The 24,658-nt window shown below is 44.6% G+C and overlaps 1 protein-coding gene across 1 annotated transcript in view; it reads right to left on the bottom strand.

Annotated features, from left to right (window-relative positions):
• RTN1 (reticulon 1) overlaps positions 1-24,658 on the bottom strand; it is a 187,449-nt gene that overhangs the window by 58,902 nt on the left and 103,889 nt on the right. The window contains exon 3 of the mRNA XM_084836147.1: positions 22,994-23,797. Within this exon, the coding sequence (XP_084692273.1) occupies positions 22,994-23,797 (804 nt within the window). The remainder of the gene's footprint in view (positions 1-22,993; positions 23,798-24,658) is intronic.

The following is a 24,658-nucleotide window of genomic DNA, read 5'->3' on the forward strand; positions in this document are numbered from 1 at the left end:
CACATAGCCTAATCATGTGGCCGTGCAAGTTGAATCCATTTCTAGTTCAGTAGCTAGTATTATTTCTGTTATGTCATCTCAATCACCAAACCTATTGATCAGCTCATCAGGCCATGAAATTTACTTCTCTCACTCTCCACAGAATATATTTTGTTTATTTGCTGTTTCATGGCAGATCATTTTTATCTTAGGCAAAGCCTAAAATTAACTAAATTCTTGCTTATTAATTAATAATCTTGGTCAATTAACTTTCTAGACAGAAAGAAGATTAGAATTATGGAATCAAAATGTAAGCCGCCTTGGGTTCCTTGCAAGAGGAAAAAAGGCAGGATATAAATGCAATAAATAAATAAATAAATAAATAAATAAATAAAGCTCCCTTTAAACTATAAATGCTGTCTGCGTTCTTTGTACTTATAATACAGCTATTCCCACACTAAGAGAGCAATCCTACGGCCACTAGACACTGTCTAGTGGGCCATAGGATATGCTCTATTCCGGGAACCGACCTCAGGGCCCACGCTCTGAGGTTGGTTCCCGGAAATCTGACCTCCCCGCTTGTCTGCGCTGCCTTGGAGGCAGCACAGAGAAGCCCTGTCCTCTGTACTCGTCTTCCGAGCACAGAGCGATTGAAAAAGGGCGGGGGGGGGCATTCTGGGGCAAGGGAGAGTGGAGCTGCGTGTACGACACATCCTATGTGTCGTTCGGCAGCTTCCTCTCCCAGCCGGCCCCCCTGCAGCTAGACAGCCAAAAACGGCTGTCTAGCGAAAAATAGCAAGGCAGGAGAGGTATGGAGGGAATGATCCCCCCGTGACTCTCCTGCCTTGCTTTGGATAGGCAGTCACCTCCAAGGTCAGAGGCGGCCACCTATCTACTTAGGATTGTGCCCTAAATATCACTCACAGCCACACACTCACTCACTATTAAACATCACAGAAAACTCTTCCCCACCTACTATGTCTCATAATCATGATCATCATAATTAAGCACCTAAATTTTCTAAGCGCTGTTCAGATATTGAAAGAAGACAATCCCTTCCCACAGGCTCACAATCTAATAGATATGATACAAAAGGAAAAAAGGAACGGGGAAGGAAGTGGAAAGAAAGCACTGGAGTAGCAACTCCTTCTCTAGCTGATGGACGTGGTCAGGTTGTTTTCCCTCTCTCCATGAAATTCTTCCTCAGAAGGCCTTTGTGCTATAATAATCTGTATTGCACAAATTTAAAAGCCAAGTAGGTATTTGCACTTTCTGAAAAAATATATATTCCAGGACAGCGCAACTGTCCTATGTTCTCAATAATCCAAACTGAACTTCACCAGCAGAGGTACACTCCATGGTGCCTTTGTGAACATACATGCACACTAGAGACAATATGTGTCCACTTTCCATTCAGAGATGGGCTTCCTATCCTTGGGCTTCCTGGCTCATCTATATTAGGCGAAGGGTCTGTTGATCACAAGAACGGAGGATATTGACAGTTCAGGAGAAATGATGCAGTAGCAACCAGTGGTCAGCATCTCTGACAAAATGAATAAGTGAGTCAGCCTTCAGCAACATTATATGGTGAGAGATGCTGCATCAGACATCAGCCTGACTGCCAGCACTCTGTCAGGAGGGAGAAATTTAAGGTCTCTCGTTTCAGAATATATTTTAAGAGCAATTGTTCCCTAAAGACAGACAGTCATGCAGGAAATTTTTCCTTCATCCCTTTTAAAAATGGGCTGCAGTGTGTTTTGTGGATAAGGGTTGTTAACAGGAGATCAGCTTCAAGAAGGAAAAAAATGATCTTCTTTCAAAAGATGCCAATACTTTCCTTTGTAGCTCAAGTAGGAGAGACATCTTTAACTTTGAATTGTCATTGGCAGTTCAATCTCCAACAGTGCTAAGTGTAACTGAATAGATGCTGGGACTTGGATTTCACTCTCCCTATAGAGCAGCCTTCCCCAAGCTGATGCCCTCCAAAGGTTTTGGACTCCAACTCCCATTATCACTGAGCATTGGCCATGATGGCTGGGAATTATGGGAGTTGGTATCCAATACCTCTGGAGGGCACCAGGTTGGGGAAGGCTGCTCTATAGGCTGCTCCAAACATTTCATGTCTGGAGCACATATATCTCCTCATGACTCCAACTCCCATCAGTCTCAACCAGCATAGCCAATGATCAGGGGGAGTTTGGGGTCTAAAACCTTTGGAGGGCACCAGCTTGGGGAAAGCTGCTCTACAACATGAGACCATTACAATTCAGTCACAAATGTATAGGGGCTTGTCGCTCCAGGTGAACCACAGTTACTTTCCAAACCACAATTCCAAATCATAGTTTGAAATGTTTCTTTAAACTATGGTTTGGATGCAAACCATACATTTCGCAGCAAACTAAACAAAAAAATATCCCAGTGCTCCAATCAGCACCAGGTGGCTAGGTCTTGGAGCCATTTTAATTTCCCACAATACACCCAACATAGCATTGCTCAGGGGGCATTATGGGAAATTAAAATAGCTTCTTGCTCCCTCCACCCCCCAACCCTAGCACTGATCATTATGCTGCTGCCACCGAATAAGCCCACCGGGGCTCACCCGAGTAGTAAGAGGTTGACCAGAGGGCACTTTGCTGAGGGCCCCCTCAAACCTGGATCTGACTCTGGAAGAGAGGGAGAGGAGGGAGGGAGGGCTACCAATGGAGGCAGCTGGCTCCGATGTCAGTGGGGCAGTGAATCCACTCTGGGTTTCAGTCAGAATGAGTCAGAACTCTAAAGGAGCTCCTTTAGAGTTCTGACTGGTATTGACTCAAACCCAGAGCAGATTCACTGCCCGACATTGGAGTCACCAGCTTCCAACGAGGGCTGCATGACCCCTGATGGCCAAACTGTGTTATGTGTGAACTGAGCCAAAACATTTACACCAGTGGTATTCAAACTGTGGCATTTCCCTGGAAAAACAGCCTGCCCAGCACAACTGCTCTTCCCCTGCAGGGTGTACCTCCAGTACTGAGTGGGTCCTTTGGTGCATTGGTGGGGCCTAGCAGTGAGGCCTAGCAGTGAGGCCAACTGCACATGTGAGTCAAATGTGCAGCCCAAAACATTCCCTGATTCAGCCTAGGGTGGGCAGTTACACATTGCCGAAAAAGAGGATGTGTATCACCAAAGCAAGGTACAAAAGAGCACACAGACTGGCATAACATTTACACATGCTAACTTATAGGTGTAGATGCAAATTTAGAAAGTATTATTATAATTTGAACGGAACTACAGTACAATCTGCTGTCTAGGTGCTAACTCTGGGTGGCAATTTCAAGGTCACTTCTTGCGGTTCTTTATCTTTAAACTGGACTTGCACTGGAAAGCCATTCAAACAGAGCAGTCTTTCCCAACCTGGTGCCCTTCATAGCTGTCTGGTGGATTATGGGAGTTGTAGTTCAATACATTTAGAGGGTGCCAGGTTGGGAAAGGCTGAATTAGAGGATGTCTTTAAATAAAGGACTGTCCTCTGTAAAGTAGGATCCATGGCCACCCTAATTCCTGCCATAATTCTCCACAGAGCATAAGGTTTATGGGGTTCCTCAGCAGACAGGTTGATGTGGAAAGCATTCCCTCTGAAGGCTTTGAAACCAGCTCTGACAAATATGGGGTTCCTCTTCTTTGCTATAGTTATTTGGGTGCTATAAAAAGTAAACCAGATGGGGAGGGTTCACAGCAGATAGCACTCAAATATTAAGCTAACAGTTTCTTCTGCTCCAAGCTCAGTTACAGCTTTACTGACGACTATGAAGCCAACGTCCTTAGAAACATGCAGATGAACAAGTCTGCCTTTTGTGTTGCTCAAATATTCTAGCCAAACCCCCCATCCTTCCCCCACCCCAAAGTCCACCCACGGTTTTTGATATCTCAGAAGAAAGATGCTGGTATTGTTCCGTCATGATGGCAGCTAACAAAGCCACTCCAGATAAATTAAACTCTCAGGCAAGCTCTGGAGGGAAAAAAAAAAAGGCCCACTGCGAAACGGCAAAATTCTGTTTCTCCATGGCAACGGCAACAACCCCTAGGTAGGCAAATATGTCTACATACACAGAGACACAAGCTTTGTTGTCGTCCTTTTTCAGTGCCTGTCTTCTGAGGTCCTATGTGTGGAGACAGGTAGGATGGCAGGGGAGATGTAAATATGAGCTTTGGGGTGGGGTGGATCTTGAGGACTCCCCCTGGGGAAAAAGATGCATGAGATCACTGCACACCATTATTAAAGATGGTACAATTGTGAGAGGAAGAGAGGGGAAAAAACAGATCTAATTTTAAAAGAGCCACCTTTGAATGTGGTGAAGCAAACAAACACATCTCCTCATCCTCCAAGCCCAAACTTGAAATCTAAATTATAAGGCTTAACAAATATTTTAAAAATCTGGATTTGAGCAACTATTCCATACACCTCCACTACTTTTCAAACAAAGGAAACTCAAATTTAATTCTCCAGACCTTGAACTTTGCTGTCAGAAATGGCATCGGCAGCCTTCAAATCAATTTGCTTGCATGCCCATTTGAACAGACTGATTTGGGGACATCGCAAGGCCAAAACAGACAAGAGGAAAGAGATCCTTGATCAGATTTCCTCAATGGCTTTTTCAAAGCATAAAAGCAGCCACAGTAGGGGAGGGGGGTTACAGGATCAGCACTTCAGGACTGGGAGTGGGATTTAACCCTTTCCCCTGTGAACTGTTTTCCTGACTAAATTCCACTGCCTTGCAGCTGCTGTTCACTACAGTGTGTGTGTGTGTGGGTGTGTGGGGGATTAAAGACAATATGTGTGCTTGCCCCCCGATTTTATTTTATTACTAGTGCAAATCACATGTTGCCATGGGGGCTAGTAATCTGAGAATAATAGGATAAAAATACGTTTCCCTGTTTCCTTTGCGATTGGCACAACTTTACCACTTCTTGAAGTTTAAGGTCAAAAACACGTGATGTAGGGTGTTTCTCTCTCTTTTCCCTCTGGTGTCCTTTCAGCTCTTTCTCCTTGGCTTCTCTTCCTCCTTCTCTATCACCAACTGACCTTTCTTCCACCATTTCAGCTCTTTCTCCTCAGTTTCTCTTCCTTCTCCTCTAAGTATCACCATCCCCTTTCTTCATCCCCTTTCCCAACATTCTGTGCCTATCCATTCATTGGCCCAGCACTCTGGGACCTCGTAGGAGTAAGCATTATTACACAGAATCATAGAATCAGAGAATAGTAGGGTTGGAAGGGGCCTACAAGGCCATCGAGTCCAACCTCCTGCTCAATGTGGGAATCGAAGTCAGAGCATCCCTGACAGATGGCTGTCCAGCCTCATCTTGAACGCCCCCAGTGTGGGAGAGCCCACCACCTCCCTAGGGAATTGGTTCCATTGTCGTATTGCTCTAACAGTCAGGAAGATTGTCCTGATGTTCAGCCAGAATCTGGCTTCCTGTCACTTGAGCCCATTATTCCGTGTCCTGCACTCTGGGATGATCAAGAAGAGATGCTGGCCTTCCTCTCTTTGACAACCTTTCAAGTACTTGAAGAGTGCTATCCTATCTCCCCTCAGTCTTCTCTTCTCAAAGCTAAACATGCCCAGTTCTTTCAGTTTCTCTTCATAGGGTTTTGTTTCCAGTCCCCTGATCATCCTCATTGCCCTCCTCTGAACCCTCTCCAGTTTGTCTGCATCCTTCTTAAAATGTGGTGCCCAGAACTGGACACAGTACTCCAGATGAGGCCTAACCATGCTGAGTAGAGGGGAACTAGTACTTAATGGGATTTGGAAGCTATACTTCTATTAATGCAGCCCAAAAGAGCATTTGCCTTTTTTGCAGCCACATCACACTGTTGGCTCATATTCAGCTTGTGATCGACAACAATTCCAAGATCCTTCTCGCTTGTAGTGTTGTTGATCCACGTATTCCCCATCTTGTAACTGTGCATTTGGTTTCTTTTTCCTAGGCGCAGAACTTGGCATTTATCCCTATTAAATGTCATTCTGTTGTTTTCAGCCCAGAGCTCCAGTCTATCAAAATCACTTTGAATTTTGTTTCTGTCTTCCAAAGTATTAGCTATCCCGCCCAGTTTTGTATCATCTGAAATTTGATCAGCATTCCCTGCACCTCTTCCTCCAAGTCATTAATAAAAATCTTTGAAGAGCACTGGGCCCAGGACTGAGCCCTGTGGTACCCCGCTCATTACCTCTCCCCTGTTTGAGAAGATCCCATTGATAAGCAGTCTTTGAGTCCGACAAGTGAAGTTACTTGATCAAAAAATGAGATCAGATTCATCTGGCAGGTTTGTTCTTGACAAATCCATGTTGGCTTCGAGTAGTCACGGCATTGTTTTCAAGGTGCTTCCAGAGGGATTGCTTTATCATCTGCTCCAGAATTTTCCCAGGGATTGATGTCCGACTAACTGGTCTGTAGTTCTTAGGTTCCTCCTTTTTACCCTTTTTGGAGATAGGGACAACATTAGCCCTCCTCCAGTCATCTGGCACTTCCCCTGCCCTCCATGATTTCTCAAAGAGAATAGACAGTGGTTCTGAGAGTTCTTTTGCCAGTTCCTTTATGACTCTAGGATGCAGTTCATCTGGCCCTGGAGATTTGAACTCATTCAAAGTAATTAGGTGTTCCTTGACCATATGCCTATCAATCTCAAGCTGCAATTCTGCCCCTTCAGCCTGTACTTCGCCAGGGGGCTCATAGACCCTCTTTTGGGAGAAGACTGAGCCAAAGTAGGAATGGAGCACCTCTGCCTTTTCTTTGTCATCTGTTATCGTTTTGCCATCCTTATTTAATAGGTGAACCACCATTTCTTTCCTCTGTCTTTTACTATGCATGTAGCTGAAGAAAACCTTTTGGTTACTTTTAGCATCCCTTGCTAACCTTGGCTCGTTCTCAGCCTTCCTGACGCCATCCCTGCAATTCTGTGCTACCTGCCTGTACTCTTCCTCTGTTGCTTGTCCTTCTTTCCACTTCCTATATGTGTCCTTTTTTGTTTTCAGGTCATCTCTAAGCTTTTTGTGAAGCCACACTGGCTTCTTCTGTTGTCTTCCACCTTTTCTTCTTGTTGGAATTGTTTGTAATTGTGCCTTGAGAATTTCCTTTTTCAAAAGCTCCCACCCATCTTGGACACCTTTTCTCATTAGAGTTGCTTGCCATGGGACCTTACTGATCATTGTTCTGAGTTTATTAAAATCAGCTTTCCTAAAATTCAGGGTACGCGTTTGACTACACCTGATTTTTGCTTCCCTTAGAACCAAGAACTCAAGTATAACATGATCGCTTTCCCCCAGAGTTCCTGTAACTGCTCCTTTATCCACTAAGTCATCTCTGTTGGTTAGGATCAAGTCAATGATAGTCAATCCTCTAGTTCCTTCCTCTGCTTTCTGTAGGAGAAAGTTATCCAACACACAAGTCAGGAATTTCCTGGAGGGGCCATGTTTTGCAGAATTTGTCTCCCAACAAATATCGGGGAAATTGAAGTCCCCCATTACTACTACATCATGCTTCCTTGAAACATTGGCTATTTGCTTTTCAAAAGTTTCATCCTCATCTTCTCCTTGCTTGGGTGGCCGGTAATAGACTCTGACCACCAGGTTCCTTTTATTCTTTGCTCCATTTATTTTGATCCAGATGCTCTCGATGGGGCTCCCAAGCTCCTCCTCCTGTATTTCTGTGCAGAGATATGTATTTTTCACATATAGTGCAACCCCACCTCCCTTTCTGTTCCTCCTGTTCTTTTTGAACAAGTTATATCCTTCAATTGCTGTATTCTAGTCATGACAGTCATCCCACCATGTCTCAGTTACACCTATCAAGTCATAATTTCCCTCTTGCATTAACAGTTCAGGTTCATTCTGTTTGTTTCCCATACTCTGGGCATTAGTATATAGACATGCTTCATGGTCTGGCTTTCTTCCTACATGTTTCTGAAGACTATTATTGGGCGCTATTAGAGCCGTTCTCTCTGTTGCGCTGCATGAGCCTTCGTCCATTGTTATCCCCAACTTTACATCTCCCTTCCCCGTAGGATTCAGTTTAAAGCCCTCCTGATGAAGTTCTTCATGCTGTGGCCAAACACATTCTTCCCAGCCATTGTGAGGTGCAACCCGTCCCTTGCCAACAGCCCATCTTCCAGGAAGTATAGCCCGTGGTCCCAGAATCCAAATCTCTCGCACTGGCACCACCTTCGTAGCCAGTCATTCACACGGAGTATTTTTCTTTCCCTTTCTATCCCTCTTCTAACTACTGGAAGGATGGATGAGAAAACTATATGGGCCCCAAAGTTCTTGAGTTTCCTTCCCAAAGCTTCAAAGTCTGACGTGATTTCTTCGTAGCTCCGCTTGGCGGTATCATTTGTTCCCACATGGATGAGAAGGGATACCTGTCAGTGGGCTTTATGAGTGCAGGCAACCTTTCAGTCACGTCTCTAATCCGTCCTTCCGGGAGACAACATGCCTGGCGAGTCCACGGGTCTTCACGACATACTTGGGTCTCAATCCCACACAGCAAGGAGTCTCCCACTACTACTACTCTTCTCTTCTTCTTGTTGTAGGCCTGGGTTTCATCGCCTCTGCTTGACTGACCTTTAGCCTCTTGCTCACTCTCATGCAGGTTCCCCTGTGATTCTTCCTCTGCAGGCTGTCCTCCAGTCTCATCTTCAAGTACCTGGAATCAGTTCCACAGCTCCACTGCTTCCACTGGTGCAGAGTGACGTCTAGCTCTTCTTCTCCTAACTGTCACCCTTTTCCAAGGAGTATCCTCTACTGCGTTTTTCTTCACTCAGCATTTCCTATTTCTGCCTCAGCTTGCTATTGCTCTTCAAGCTTCTGGTCTTCCCTTTGCTGCTGTAGTTCCATCATTCTGTCCAAGAACTCTTCGTGTTCTCTTATTCCCCGGAAGGTCGATAGTCACCGCTCCAGTCCTCTTACTTTTTCTTCCAGCAGCATGATCAACTTGCACTTGTTGCAGGTGTAGGCCATGTTGTTCTCAGGCAAGAAAACAAACATTGCACACACCTTGCAGGTCACCACTACTGGAGAGTCTTGTCCTTCCATAGCCTCTTTTCCCTTTTTGTGTCTAGCTTTCTGATTGTTCTAGACTAGCCTGTGCCTGTTCCTCTACTCACTACAGGTTAAAAGCAGAGTCCTACTGATATGGAAGTGTGTGTTACAAGAAAAATATATTTTTTTAAAAAGTTAGGCATCTCCCCCTTGACCTCCCCCGCCGAACTCCCCTGGCCAACTCCTGTTTGCTCCTCCTGCTTGCTCCCCCTGCTCGCTTACTCTGGTTGCTTGCTCTCTGGGAGCTTGCTTGCTTCTGTAGTCCCTGGACCAGCTGGAGCAGCTTCTACTCTGCTCTGCTCTGCTCAGCTGGGAGGTGGGAAACAGCATGTGCATAGACACATAGACAGTGTGGGGCATATGCATTCACCTGCCCTTTGCCTCATCCCTCTCCTTTCTTCCTTCCCAAGCTGCCCAAAGCTTGAACTTTGAACTTTTTTGAAGTTTCAAAATTTTCTGCACATCTACACTGCTCAAACTTCCATTTAAAAAAAATATGAACAAAATTGGTCTGGCAGAACTCTAGTAATAAGCCTTACACTACTGTATTCTTATATGAGATGGTCTGTTATATACAGTAAGTATAGATATATTATTACTGTATTTGTATTGTTTGCCTCCCTGGAAACTCTTGAAGTTGAAGGTGCAGGATAGAAATTTATTACCTAAACAAATGATTTGAAAGGAGACATTTCCAAAACAATAAACCAGTTTGGGCATAAACAGAAGTCCTTTCATTAATTATGTTTTCTGTTTGTGGCATTTGCTATTTACAGACAGGCTAGCAGAGCTCAGATGGCAGACATGGTTTCTCCCTTTCTTCCCACACAGACCCCATGCTTTTAACCGTTGCATGACAGGCAGGTCTTCATCAGGCACAGCACTCCTCATTACATCCACACACTGAGGAAAGCTGCACCTGATGAATTCCTGCCTGTTGTGTTGCTGTTAAAGGCCCAGAGCCTCTTCCAGGGGACAAAAAGGTGACAATACTAGTGATATCATGTCCAAGTTCTGAGTCCTGTTTGTTATGGATTAGATGAGCAGAAATACCCAAGGCACAGCTTTCTTGAAGATAAAATTCTGATAGCTGGCCTGGGCCATGAAGGACAGTGCTCTATGATAAAGGGGGAGAAGTACAAGAAACATTCTGTTCATCTATAGCAGGGATGAGGAACTTCCGACTCGTGGAGGTTACACATCTGGCCTGTGGAGTTTCCTTGCATTCCTCCAGGGGGCAGAGCTTGGCTGTTATCTCCAATCTGTGATTTAGAGGTAACAGCAGGGATGCAGGTACACATGAAACCAGGAGCCACTGCTGGGAGGAGTGAGTCTTCCCAGTGCTGTCACAGTCCGTTTGCATGCCACTTGCTCACATGTTCCCTTTTCCCCTCTCACACTCCAATTCCATCTCTCGCTTCCTGGTTCATTATGGCTGGAGTTTGCCATGACATCCAAATCATTGAACCAACAATGTGATGTGGCTGCAAAAAAGACAAATGCTATTTTGGGCTGCATTAATAGAAGTATAGCTTCCAAATCACATGAAGTACTAGTTCCCCTCTACTCAGCACTGGTTAGGCCTCATCTTGAGTATTGTGTCCAGTTCTGGGCTCCACACTTTAAGAAGGAAGCAGACAAACTGGGGAAGGTTCAGAGGAGGGAAATGAAGATTATTATAAATGAAGCCTTATGAGGAGAGACTGAAAGAACTGGGCATGTTAAGCCTTGAGAAGAGAAGACTGAGGAAAGATATGATAGTGCCCTTCAAGTCCTTGAAAGGCTGTCTCAGAGAGGAAGGCCACGATCTCTCCTTGATCACCCCAGACTGCAGGACATGGGATAATGGGCTCAAGTGACAGGAAGCCAGTTTCGGGCTGAACGTCAGGACAAACTTCCTGACTATTAGAGCAATACGACAATGGAACCAATGACCTAGGGAGGTGGTGGGCTCCGCCACACTGGAGGCATTCAAGACGAGGCTGGACAGCCATCTGTCAGGGATGCTTTGACCTGGATTCCTGCACTGAGCAGGGGGTTGGACTCGATGGTCTTATAGGCCCCTTCCAATCCTACTATTCTATGATTCTATGAAATCAGGCAAACTATAACTACAACAAACCATATTTTGCCTCCAAACCAGAATTGGAGCAATAAGTTGAGCTGGATGTCTAATTCAGATTTGGAGGTTAACTATGGTTTGCAGTAACCATGCTTTGTCTGACTTGGACATCACAGTAACTACAGTTACTGTGAAGAAAAGGAAGGAGCTGCAGTATGCAAAGGTGGGGCAGAGAGGAAGCATGGATGTGGCAGGGAAGTATGGAAGCCCCAGGCACAGCCCTGGCAGCTCAACAATGGTTTGGCTGTGATGTCAAAACCAGCCCAGTATATATAGGACATTAGTTTTTGTAAATTAGAGATTTGCCTTCCTCAGAACAGCAGCCAAAAACAATTATCCAGGTAGACATCTACTTTGGGAGGTTATATTCCTTTGAAGCTCATCCTTGAGACCCCAATTTATAAGATTGCTATAATAAAGGAATGTCTCTAATATTCATTGAATTATGCATATTACTAATACATTCAATGAGAATAAAAATAGCATTGAAAGCCCAGTTTTGTGATTTTCATCATTGCCACTGGATGGCAACATCTGTTCAGCAGAAAGACTTCAAAAAATAGATCTGCTGTAAAAAAAAAAAACACACATATCCATTTCAGTTTCACTATCAGGTTTTGGGGCCTGGGGAAGCAAAACTCATTGCTTTTGCAGAAGCTTTATTGTGCTGCTGTTTAATTTGGTGCTGCTTAACTATGATCATTTGTTTTGATTTTAATGTTATTATGTCGAGCTCAATGTTTTAATGCTAGTGCTGGTTCATCTGTATGTTATTGTTAATGTTTATGACCTGGAAAGGTGGCCTATAAGCATTTCAAATAAATAAAGCAAAATCAATGTCACACTTCAAAGTGGGCAGGAGGAAAAAAGTGAATGGCTAACAGCAATCAGCCCTCCAGATTGGTCATGCCCCCTTGCCCTGGACCTGTTCCTTTCCCCCCAGCCATTGATTATTTGGTTGTTTCACGGCTTTTGTGCAGTTTTTTCCCCGTTCTACAAGGTTGAAATGCCTCTCCTAAGGCTAAGTTACTGGCTTTAAGCTAAAATGTACTGGCAGTTTAGGCTCTTCCCCTTTTATCTTTGGCCCCACCCACCACTGGAGCTCTGAGTGCTTCTCTGGAATGGAATTCAGCCCTTAGTCTGAAAGAGGTTCTGCACCCCTGCTCTATACCGTGTTCTGACCAAGATTTTAGGAAACAGCTGATTTTGATTTACTGGACTTACTGGGAAGACTATTGAGAAAATGCTAACCCACCTCTCTTAAAACAATATAAGATGCCTTATTGTGAAATGTGAATGTTCAATGACAAATAATTAATAATTTGAAAATGTAAGTAACTAAAAAGTAATAATTGTACTAAAGGGAAGATACAGGTTCACAAGCAGGTTCACAATGAATTCTAGGTAACTGGCATAAAAAACAGTGGTCAAGTTGACCTGGATGGCATCCAAAGAGAAAATGCTAAGGTAAAGCTCTTTTGCCAAGACAACTCACCTCACTGTGCATAACAAACACTCTCTTCCAACAACCTAAGAGATGACTTTATACATGGACTTCACCAGACAGTCGACACCGAAATCAGATTGACTACATCCTTTGTAGCCAAAGGTCGCGGACATCTATGTAGTTGGTAAAAACAAGACCTGGAGCTGATTGTAGTTCATATCACGAGCTTCTTATTGCACAATTTAGAATCAGACTAAAGAGAATAGGGAAGACCCACAGATCAGTTAGATATGAGCTCACGAATATTCCTCATGAATATGCAGTGGAGGTGAAGAATAGATTTAAGGGACTAGATTTAGTAGATAGGGTCCCTGAAGAACTATGGACAGAAGTTCGCAACATTGTTCAGGAGGCGGCAACAAAAAACGTCCCAAAGAAAAAGAAAACCAAGAAGGCAAGATGGCTGTCTGCTGAGACACTGGAAGCAGCCCAAGAAAGAAGGAAAGCAAAAGGCAACAGTGATAGGGGGAGACATGCCCAATTAAATGCAAAATTCCAGAGGTTAGCCAGAAGAGATCAGGAATTATTTTTAAACAAGCAATGCGTGGAAGCGGAAGAAGATAATAGAATAGCAAGGACAAGAGACCTCTTCCAGAAAATTAGAAACATCAGAGGTAAATTCCAGGCAAAAATGGGTATGATCAAAAACAAAGATGGCAAGGACCTAACAGAAGCAGAAGAGATCAAGAAAAGGTGGCAAGAATATACAGAAGATCTGTATAGGAAGGATAATAATATCGGGGATAGATTTGACGGTGTGGTCAGTGAGCTAGAGCCAGTCATCTTGAAGAGTGAGGTTGAATGGGCCTTAAGAAGCATTGCTAATAACAAGGCAGCAGGAGATGACGGTATCCCAGCTGAACTGTTTAAAATCTTGCAAGATGATGCTGTCAAGGTGATGCATGCCATATGCCAGCAAATTTGGAAAACATAAGAATGGCCAACAGATTGGAAAAAATCAACCTATATCCCCATACCAAAAAAGGGAAGCACCAAAGAACATTCAAACTATCGAACAGTGGCACTTATTTTACATGCCAGTAAGGTAATGCTCAAGATCTTGCAAGGTAGACTCCAGTAATTCATGGAACAAGAATTGCCAGATGTACAAGCTGGGTTTAGAAAAGGCAGAGGAACTAGAGACCAAATTGCTGGATAATGGAGAAAGCCAGGGAGTTTCAGAAAAACATCTATTTCTGTTTTATCGACTATTCCAAAGCCTTTGACTGTGTGGATCATAACAAATTGTGGCAATCTTGGTGGTATGGGGATACCAAGTCATCTTGTCTGCCTCCTGAGGAATCTGTATAATGACCAAGTAGCAATGGTAAGAACAGACCACGGAACAACGGACTGGTTTAAGATTGGGAAAGGAGCAGGGATGCCAGAGAATTCCGCCACGGATCTCGGTGAGGCCGAATGCCAGTGGCGTAGCTGCCGCCATTTGTGTACGCGCGTTTTTTGTTTTTTTTTAAGTCAGACGTGATAGGCTATGTAAAGATTTACGTAGCCTATCATGTCATGTGTTTTGGTTTTTTTTAACCTAGCCATGATAGGCTACGTAAATCTTCCGACCGGCTGCCACCGCCGCCACCATTTCCAGTGTTGGGGGAAAAAAAAAAAAGATGTGATAGGCTACATAAAGATTTACGTAGCCTATCATGGCTAGGTTAAAAACAAAAACAAAAAATGACATGATAGGCTACGTAAATCTTTACGTAGCCTATCACATCTGACTTAAAAAATACAACAACGTGCATACGCAGATGGCGGCGGCTATGGCCGCAGCCATTTGCGTTCCTTATTTTGGGCCGTCTTAGTCTACGTAAATATTTACGTAGACTAAGATGGCGAAAATAAGGGGGAATGCAAATAGCATCCGCTATGCTATTTGCGTTCCCCTTATTTTTGCCGTCTTAGTCTATGTAAATATTTATGTAGACTAAGACGGCCCAAAATAAGGAACGGAAATGGCGGCAGCTGTAGCCGCCGCCATTTGGTTTGCGCGTTGTTGTGTTTTTTTACGTCAGATGTGATAGGCTACGTAAAGATTTACGTAGCCTATCACGGCTGACTGCAGGGACACAAACGGCAGCGGCTACGGCCACCGCCATTTGCGTCCCTGCTAGCCAGCGGCCGGATGTCTGGCTGCTGGCGGAGCTGGCCGGCGGCTCCGTGGAATCCCCGCAGAGCGGAGCCGGCCAGCAAGGATTCCGGGGGGAGGGGCGGAGCGCCTCCCCCCCCCAGCGGAACCCCCCAGCGGAGCCAGGTAAAGGCAATTTCGTACATCCCTAGAAAGGAGTACGGTAGGGTTATATACTCTCACCCCACCTATTCAACCTGTATGCAGAACACATCATGCAACGTGCTGGGCTTGATGAAGCCAAGGCTGGAGTTAAAATAATTGGAAGAAACATTAACAATCTCAGATATGCAGATGATATCACTTTGATGGCTGAAAGCAAGGAGGAGCTGAGGAACCTCATGATGAAGGTGAAAGAAGAAAGTGCAAAAGCTGAGTTGCAGTTAAACCTAAAAAAAACCAAGATTATGGCAACCAGCTTGATTGATAACTGGCAAATAGAGGGAGAAAATGCAGAGGCAGTGACAGACTTTGTCTTTCTAGGTGCAAAGATTACTGCAGACGCTGACTGCAGCCAGGAAATCAAAAGACGTTTACTTCTTGGGAGGACAGCAATGACAAATCTTGATAAAATAGTGAAGAGCACAGACATCACACTGACAACAAAGGTCCGCATAGTTAAAGCAATGGTATTCCCCATAGTAACCTATGGCTGTGAGAGCTGGACCATAAGGAAGGCTGAGTGAAGGAAGTTAGATGCTTTTGAACTGTGGTGCTGGAGGAAAATTCTGAGAGTGCCTTGGACTGCAAGAAGATCAAACCAGTCCATACTCCAGGAAATAAAGCCAGACTGCTCACTTGAGGGAAGGATATTAAAGGCAAAACTGAAGTACTTGGCCACATAATGAGAAGACAGAGGATACCCTGGAGAAGATGCTGATGCTAGGGAAAGTGGAAGGCAAAAGGAAGAGGGGCCGACCAAGGGCAAGATGGATGGATGATATTCTGGAGGTGACGGACTCGACTTTGGGGGAGCTGGGGGTGGCGACAGCCGACAGGAAGCTCTGGCGTGGGCTGGTCCATGAAGTCATGAAGAGTTGGAAGCAACTGACTGAATAAACACCACCAACAAAGTCCTTTTGCTTGGGCCAAAAAGTTATCTGAGTAATGAAAAGGCACGAGACTGTATTGTAGTTAATGTTCTCAATTATCAATTAATGAGCAAAAAATATTGTGTAAGGCATGCACATCAAAAAGCTTGATATACAGATGTCGAGAAAAATTTATAGACTTAGGTTTAATTAGCAAATTTTGAATAAGGAGTTATATTCTCAAAGGTATCATTCAAAATTGATCTTATATAGCCTGAAAGGTGTACATGTAAGTTTTTTTTAATAGTTTTTAATTTTTTTAGGAATGTTTAATAACAATAAGATAATTAAGACTGTGAGCCCTAATTTATGAGATAGTAGATAATACTAGCTATGAGGCAATTTCTACACAAAAAGTATAAATATGTGTTGATTTTAAAATACAGGAGCTTCTTATTAGAAGCTCAGCAGGCCTTTGTACCTGTTATCTGAATAGCCTATTCAGTATTGAATATGGAGCATGGTATTTAGAATGACATCTCTCCTTTTTAAGCTATTAGGACTAGAAGACTAAGCTCAAAAAATGTTTTTATGTCTTTTTATGCCAGTTATATTTTGATGTGACGTTACAAGCATATTTCTAATAAAAATGAAAAATGGAGCAAAACAATTTTTCTTTACTAATTCTTGTTAATACAAAATAAAAAATGAATCTACCTAAAACAATTTTTGGTGTACACTTTGTTTGAATTGTATTAGTCAGCTATGGGTAGTTAACTGGCAGTGATATTGTAAACTGCATCCTGTTTTGCACTTCCAGGCTTTAGTTTGAATTTAATCTAGCTCACTCAGGATTTAAGAACAGAGTTGCCAACTGTCAGGTATTGTCAGCTGCCTATTCCATATCAGGCATTTTACTAAATGACCCAGATTACAAATGCCCAATAGCAAATTGGCAGGTTAAATTACCAGACAGTTAGAAACCATATCTCAAGGCCTGAGCGAGTCATATTAAGGCCATATTCATGTTTGGAAATGCAAAACAGGGTCACTCATTTTACAATGTTTTTCTTGCGACCGTGCCTTCTGACTCAGCAGGCTTTTCCTCCAGCTCCATCCCCTAATCAGATTTAATTTTATCACCACTCGCCAACCCTACTTAAGAATATCCATGTAATCCTGCAAACAGATATAATTGCATTCACTAGCATTATGGTGACATCTATCCTGCCTATATTGTAAAGGCCCCATAAAATGTCATTTATATACCACAAGCGAATAGACCTGGCTTTGCCCAGATGGGAATAGCCCTTAGTTTGATACAGCAAAGGCTTCAAGCAAACTTGTGCAGCTGTCAAAGTAACATTGTGCCTGCCCATCTAAGTGAACCCATGCCCACTGGCACAATCCCTGCCATGGTGCACCCCTATAGCCCCCTGAGGAAGGGATCTGTCCACTCCATTTCCCTGAGGGAGGCTGCCCCACAGCAGAAAAGAGGGGGTATCACACTCCCTCAGCCTACTATTCTCCCTGGCTTCCCACTGTATGGACTTAGGGATATTGCTGGGAAATCCAGTTCTTTTTTGGCTCAATGGAGTTCTGCAGCATGTATGACTCTCTTTGCGACTCTGAGCTGACCCGCAGGCTGTTCCCCAAACTCCAGGAACTTCATTGCACTTTTTGGGGGAAGGATCTGCAATTTGCACAAATTTCTGAGCAATTTGTACAAATTTGGCCATAATTTGCATAATTTGTGCAAATTGCTCAGAAATTTGTGCAAATTGCAGAACCTCCCCCACCCCTCAAGTGCAAAATTTCCCAGAAAATCCATGAACTGGCCCAACTCGCTGCAGATCAAGTCAGGTGCCGCAGCATGAACCAAAACCAAATCCGGGGGGGGGGGCTAGGAAAACCCATCAAACTCCACCACACAAATGGATTTCTCCCACATCCCTATATGGACTGCAAAGCTATGTGCTGGTTAGGGAAGTATGTCCCTCGTGTCTGAAGACAATACTGCAGGCTTCATCCACATGGACATATTTAAATTAATTAATGCATTTAAAAACCAAAATAACCCTGAGATGCATGCCCCCTTAGTATGCATGCTGAATTTCAGGTGTCTATGGTTCACAGTCTTGGTGCTATTGCACTGACAGACAGACACACATCAACGTTTATTGATACTAGAGGAAAAGTACTCAGTCTTGGAGTGAGCAAACTGATTTTGTACCAATCTGTCATGGCTGCATGTTGTCCTGCTCCAAAAGGATTTCTACCATCCCAGCAAGACAACAGAACAGGCACAAGGGCACAAGGTAGGGCGCCTGACTCATGCAGATCAGAGACAGATCAGATTCAGGACCCTGGACAGTAATGAAGATCCTGCCCCAGAGATCCTGCCTTCGATTCAGGACCCATAACTAGCAAGCCTGCATCTAAAGTAACAGACAACACCCCCCAGCAGGGATCTGGAGGGACTAGCAGAGTTTTATAGCCTAGCCAGCTGAGTCCTTCTGGGAGCTCCCTTTCAAGTACGGCATGTGTCTTTTACAGGGCTAGAGCCTTTTCTGCAGCCAGAAAAGGGCTTTTTCTGTGTGAGAGGATCTGGTTGGGGGATGGTCCCTACGGCCTTCTGCTCACCAGAGGAGCCAGAGGTCCTTTCCTCAGAGTCTGAAAACCGTAGTACTGTCCTGGGATTTAGCGGACAGGGTGCAGGATCCAAGGTGGAGGGCTGAATTTGAGAGGGCCCAGGGACCAACCAGTTCTGACTCCTCCTCAGAGCTGTTGCTGTGGGAGAACTCAGTCTCTGACATTTCTGCCTTAGGCCACAACATGGCTCCAAGGAATTCTGGGAATTGTAGTTTGGTGAAAGTTATGAGGATTCTCTATCAAATAACACTCCTCCCCCTCGCAGAACTACAGTTCTCAGAATCTCTAAGGAAAGCAAATAGCAGTTAAACAACTTTATAGTGTAAATATGCCAGAGCAGGAAAGAGTCCTAAATTAATCTAAATTCCCGTGGCTAGCAGCATGCAGAAGTAGGAATTTTGGCAGGTGCAACTTTTCTCACACCGGCATGACAATAAGCAACCACCCAAATTCCCTCTTATCTGCAACTTTTAATAGTAGAGGAATCCGCATGATAAAAGAAACAGATTTCCCCCCATATATATTCCACCCTTCCCCCAAGAGGCCCAGGATAATGTAGGTGCTTCTCCCCACTCCCCCTTTTCTCCTCCCAACAACTCTATGAGGTAGGTTAGGGTGGGAGATAATGACTGGACCAATGTCATCCAGTGAGCTTCATGGCTGAACCTGGGTCTCTTCAGTCCTAGTTGGAAATGCTAACCACTGTACCACATTGACTGCCTGTCCTAGCACCATACTGGTCCATATTGGACATTGAATGGGGATATGTGGGTTCTGTTGAAGTCCCAACTCAGTCATAAAGCCTCTCAGGTGTCCTTGGGCCAGTCATTATCTCTCAGCCTAACCTGCTTTACAAGATGGGAAGGGAATGGGAAAAGACCTGTAATGGGAAAAGCCCTTAAAACACTGTCCTGAGTTCATCAGAGAAAGGGCAGAATTAAAGAAAAAAAATAAAAAGAAAACAATGTGTCAGTTCTGACTAGTAGATTATCCTAAGCTGTAATTATTTGATGAAGCTTTCAAGAGTTTACAACATGTTCCTTTTCTTCCTATCTATGGGCACACATATTAGTTTTCATCTTGGCTACATATCAAGATAAGCTGACAAAGGATGTTGCTGAACACCAGGAAAATCTTTGGAAAGTGCGTTAGAAAATAATGAACAAAGTCTTTGGGGAAATCTATCACAGATGCCGCATTTATTTGTTTGTTTGTTTATTTAAATCACCATTTATGGAACAGCGAACACTTTAAAATTAGCATTGTGGGCTTGGTGCATTTTAAAGGTTTGTATTTAAATGGAAACAAAGAAAAATATGCCATAGTTGTTGCAGACACTCAACAGAGATGCACTTTTGCCAAGGAAATTCATGTGAAAGGGAGGTTTCTACTCACAGATATTCTATTGTTGGATGCTGTGTGTTCACAGATCAGGGAGTTGTACAAGATAAGAAAAGCACTATCTTGCACCGGATTAGGTCTGAGCGTGCCACAGATGACTAAAAGAATCAGCATTGCCAGAGCCAAAGTATCAGCCAGGAGGCAAGGGATAAGGGCCCCCATCCCAGCCCCATCCCAAAAGATGATTGATGCCGAGAGTGCATGCAGATTTGTGGCTGAGGACAAGGGCTTCAATTCTCCTGCTTAAGTATGGGTGAATCCAAGGCTCCCAAATTTGTCCCAGGGACAATCCATGCTGGTTGTTGATAGTTGGAATAATGTCCAAACAGGCCCATGTCTGACAGATTCGTCAAATATATTCTTCTGCCCCAACTGGGCATTGTGTTACACAGACTTCCCCAAACGTCCCCCTCCAGCTGTTCTGAACTTCAACTCCCATCAGCCCCAGCCAGCATGGCCAATGGCCAAGAATGCTAGGAGTCGTAGTTCAATAATTTGGAGGATACCAGGTTGAGGAAGGCGGTTGTTAAATTGCACCCTAGTCTCTGCCTTTGGGACTGCTTTAATTTCCCTTCTATAGATTCTGTCACGAACTGATCAGGCCATACTGTCTGTTATTAGGTATTGATTGGGTGTTCCAGTGGAGGCTGGTGGCTCCAATGTCAGTGGGGTGGTGAATCCACTCTGGGTTTCAGTCAGAACCAGTCAGAACTTTCAGGGAGAACTTGTCAGATTCACCGCCCCACCGACATCACAGCCACCAGCCTCCACTGGTTATTCTTAGGAAGAATTTCTAGTCCTGCTTAGGACAGTTTTTCCTCAGTAGAAGTAAAGCCTTCCCTGGCCTGGCTTTCAGCCATCCTGAGTTATAGCCTGGAAGGCCTGGCCTTGCATTGTCTTTTTACCTCAACCATGCCATTTTTAATTAAAGCAAGGAAATAGCAATCTCGCTCAGAGCCAGGGGGGGAGGGCTTTAACCTCACCCCCCTCCCAGCGATCTGGATCAGGATCACTGGAGGGAGTAGCTTTAAACTCCCTCACCCCAGCGATCCTATCCCCTGATCTCAGCAGGCAGGGAGGGGAGGTTTAAACCTCTCCGTATGTGTATGCAGCCCCCAACCCACCACTCAGTACTGCATGCAGCCTAAACCTTTTGCAGTGTTGCCCCCAAACTACAGAATGTACTTCCTCAAGAACAACAATTGACCTCCACTCTTTTTGGCCTTTAGAAATGGTGTGAAGACATGTTTTCAATTTAGCCTTTTAAATTATATAGTTTTAAATGATTTAATGTGCTTGTTTTTATTATTGCAAGGTTTTATCCTTTTAAATTGTTGTACACTGCCTTGATGGGTTTTTAGCAGATAAGGTGGTATATAGATGTTAAATAATCATGATCATGATCATGTAAAATGCAATACATGTAGGCTGATCTTGTGTGGTCTATTTCCAGGATAAACTTCAGTAACTGACCATGCTATCTGGGGCCAACACGCGCTGGATTTCTGCACATGGGCTGTATTTGAATGTGGTAATCCCACCTGGATGTCCAAGGATGTTTGCAATGACACTGGTGCAGGGAGAACAGCCATGTTCTCACTCCCCTTCACATGTATGGGCTGAGTCAGGGTGAGATATCCAGCCCTTTCTTTTAGGCAACCCCAACGGTTCCATCAAAATCTGGCAACTGACTGGTTAACACTGTCCTTCTGCTGGTTCTTGAAGGATGTTTGAAGGATGCTCTAATAATATTAGTGTCAGTTTTCTAAAAGTGAACACAGTTTCTTGCCAATGTGGTAAAGTCTGAAGATATTTGAACACTTGCCGAAAGTGAACTGCTGTTTCATGCTCTCCCGTTTTATATTGTAAAGGCAAATTGCCAAATCAACCCTAAGCTCAACTTGAAAAAGGGCTAAATTGGGAATAGCCCCCATTGTTCATCCCAACTCTTAATCAGCTCTCACTGTTAACCAGTTCTTCCCCCCACCCAAATGTGTTTATCTTGAACTTGAAGTCCTCTCCATCGGAAGACAAGACTCTTCCTATTCTTGTTTCTGCTAAATCAAAATAACTCCCAACACCCCTGTTCATATGCAGGCAACTATTACTTTAGAGCAAGGGTGCAGAACCTCAGATATGGGGTTCAAATCCAGCCCTCTGGGCTTCCCCCAGATAGCCATGCCCCCTTCTCCTGGCCCCATCCCCTATCCCCCAACCACCAATAGTTTGGTGGTTTCCTGGCTTTTATGCAGTTCCCCCCCCTCCCCAATTCAAAAAGGTTAAAACGTCTTTCCTAAGGCTTAGTGTCAGGAATGAATCTGAGCGTGTGGAGATGTCTGGCAGCTCAGTTTTGGAATCAGAATGGGAACAGCAAGAACAGAGGGAAGCACCCTCCCTAATGAGCCCAGATACAGCGAGACTTTCTTCCCAAGACCTTGACACATAGATGGTCCAGCCTGAATGGCTCCCCCATTCCTCCAGCATGAGAACTCAGGGTTTGAGGAGGAGGAGAGCAATGGGCATGACTTGAGGGATGCTAGGGTCCATTGCAGAGTGAAGCAGGAAAAGTTAGGGGCAGGGCTCAGACGCTCTGCCAGGTTGGCCACTGGTGGAAGCCAACATAGGAGGGAGCCACCCTAAGGGAGAGGCATCCTTGCAGAGCAAGTCTGGCCGAGAAGTTCTTGCCCAGACTGCTGACAACTTCTCTAACTTCCACTTCAGCTCCCCTACTGATATTCCATATTCGTAGATGTGTGGATTAGCTGTTTCATAGCAGCCTGAGAGTTTCCTAGAATCTGCATTTGTAAAGAAGATAGTCATTAAAAAAGTAGTGTAGCCCTAAGCCTTGTTTCCTGGAGTGTGTGTATTGTGAGGGTGGAGGGCGAAGGAATGTGACACTTAGTTACTGGAAGTAAGTCCTGAAAGCTAAAATACGCTGGTATTTTTAGACCTGCCCCTTTTTCCTTTGGCCCCACCCACCACTGGAATGCCCCCACCCCCAAGAGCTTTTCCATAATTGAATTCAGCCCTCACGGTGAAAGAGGTTCTGCACCCCTGCCTTAGAGAATGTAAAACATACAGAATTACCTTTTTGCCTATTTAAAAATGGCAGCGGTGAAGGAGGCCAGGGACTCCTCGTCACTGAGCCCTTGGATGGTGCTTGCTTTGCGGTAACACCTGCCGCCGCCTCGACTGACTTCTTCTGAGCTACTCTGTCCTTCGTCTCTTCAGCACCGACGGCAGTGGAGGAGGAGGTTGGCTCAACGCTAACCTTAGGCATGGCAAAGGAACACTTCAAGTAGGAGGCAGAGTCCGCTAGGTTTTCCCTGTTCATCCTGCTCTCCTTGGAGCTACTTACGTTGTAATTCGAAGCCCCAGTGCTTTCATTCCTGGAGTGGTTTTCCTCCTGGATGATGTCCATAATGATCGGCTTCATCAAGGGAGAGTCGTGCTCACGCTTGGGGCTCTCCTCAGACGCCGAGGAAGCATCACACGACTCGATAATGAGCTCGCTGTCCAGCTCGGCCTCTCGTTCTTCCCTCAGAATGCTGTACTGTATTGACGGAGATGCTGGGGAAGGGGGAGGGCCCCCAGCATGGCTGAAGGTCATGTAGTTGGAGTGGAGAACCTCTTCGGCAGCAAGTGGGTCTTCTGAGACAAGCTCTATCTCAGAATCACCAGATTCAGCACTGCTGCCTTCGTTATCTAAGGGAGGGCCGCTGGCTGGAAGTTCTGGCATCGTCTTTTTAGGATCTTGTTTTCCAGATGGAACTGTTTGCAATCGCTGGCCTTCAGGCTGTTCATGGGGAAAGCCCTTTGCTTCTTTAATGGCACTAATAAGATCTTCTTCAGACAGGCTTCCTTTACCTTGGGATTCTGAGCCAGATGGTTCTGGAATGTCAAGGAGAAATTGCCCCAGGAAAAAAGAGAGGAGGAAAGTAGGAGAAGACGGGACAGGATAAAAGAGGAGGCATAAATAAGACGGGAAAGAAAGAGAGAAAACATTTTGGTTAGCAAAAAATTAAATTTAGTCTCTACTCTCTTAAGGAAGCAAAACAAAGAAAAACACACACCTCCCAACCCTCATGTTTTAGAGCAAACACAGTGGGCTCTTCAAATATTTCTAGTAAAATCTGCATTGGGAAAGGAAATCTGCTAAATTTCTGCTGAGTTCCTGATTCCTCAGAAATCTGCTGAGGAAATCTGCTCATGCATTTCCTCTGTAGAAGAAGCAGCCTGCCCCAACCTGGTGCACTGCAACCCTCCTGGATTGCAACTCCAATCATTCCCAGCTGGGGAAGGCTGCTACAGAGAGAGATGTACAAACCTTTTCACGTCTGAAGCTCGTGCATTGCCTCATAAGAACACATGGAGAAAGTGAAAGTCCCACAGTACTAAAACCTGGGGTCATCCCATAAAGCTGAATGGTGGAAGATTCATGGTGTATATTTAAACTATGGAATTTACTACCCACAAGCTGTAGTGATAGCCACCACTTTGGGTGGCTTTAAAAGAGGATTCGACAAATTCCTGGAGGAGAAGGCTATCAGTGGCTACCAGTCCTGATGGCTCTATGCTACCTCCAGTATGCTACCATGCTGGGGAGCATGGGCAGGAGGGTGCTATTGCACTCATGTTCTACTTGTGGGCTTCCCCGAGGCAGCTGGTCGGTCATTGTGTGAACAAAGTGCTGGACCAGACAGGCCTTTGGTCTGATTCAGCAGGGCTCTTCTTATGTTTATATTCTTAAAA

The sequence above is a fragment of the Heloderma suspectum genome, chromosome 1 (assembly GCF_057233095.1).
Source record: "Heloderma suspectum isolate Gila_16-S chromosome 1, 16-S_ref, whole genome shotgun sequence".
Taxonomy (NCBI): Eukaryota; Metazoa; Chordata; class Lepidosauria; order Squamata; family Helodermatidae; genus Heloderma; species Heloderma suspectum.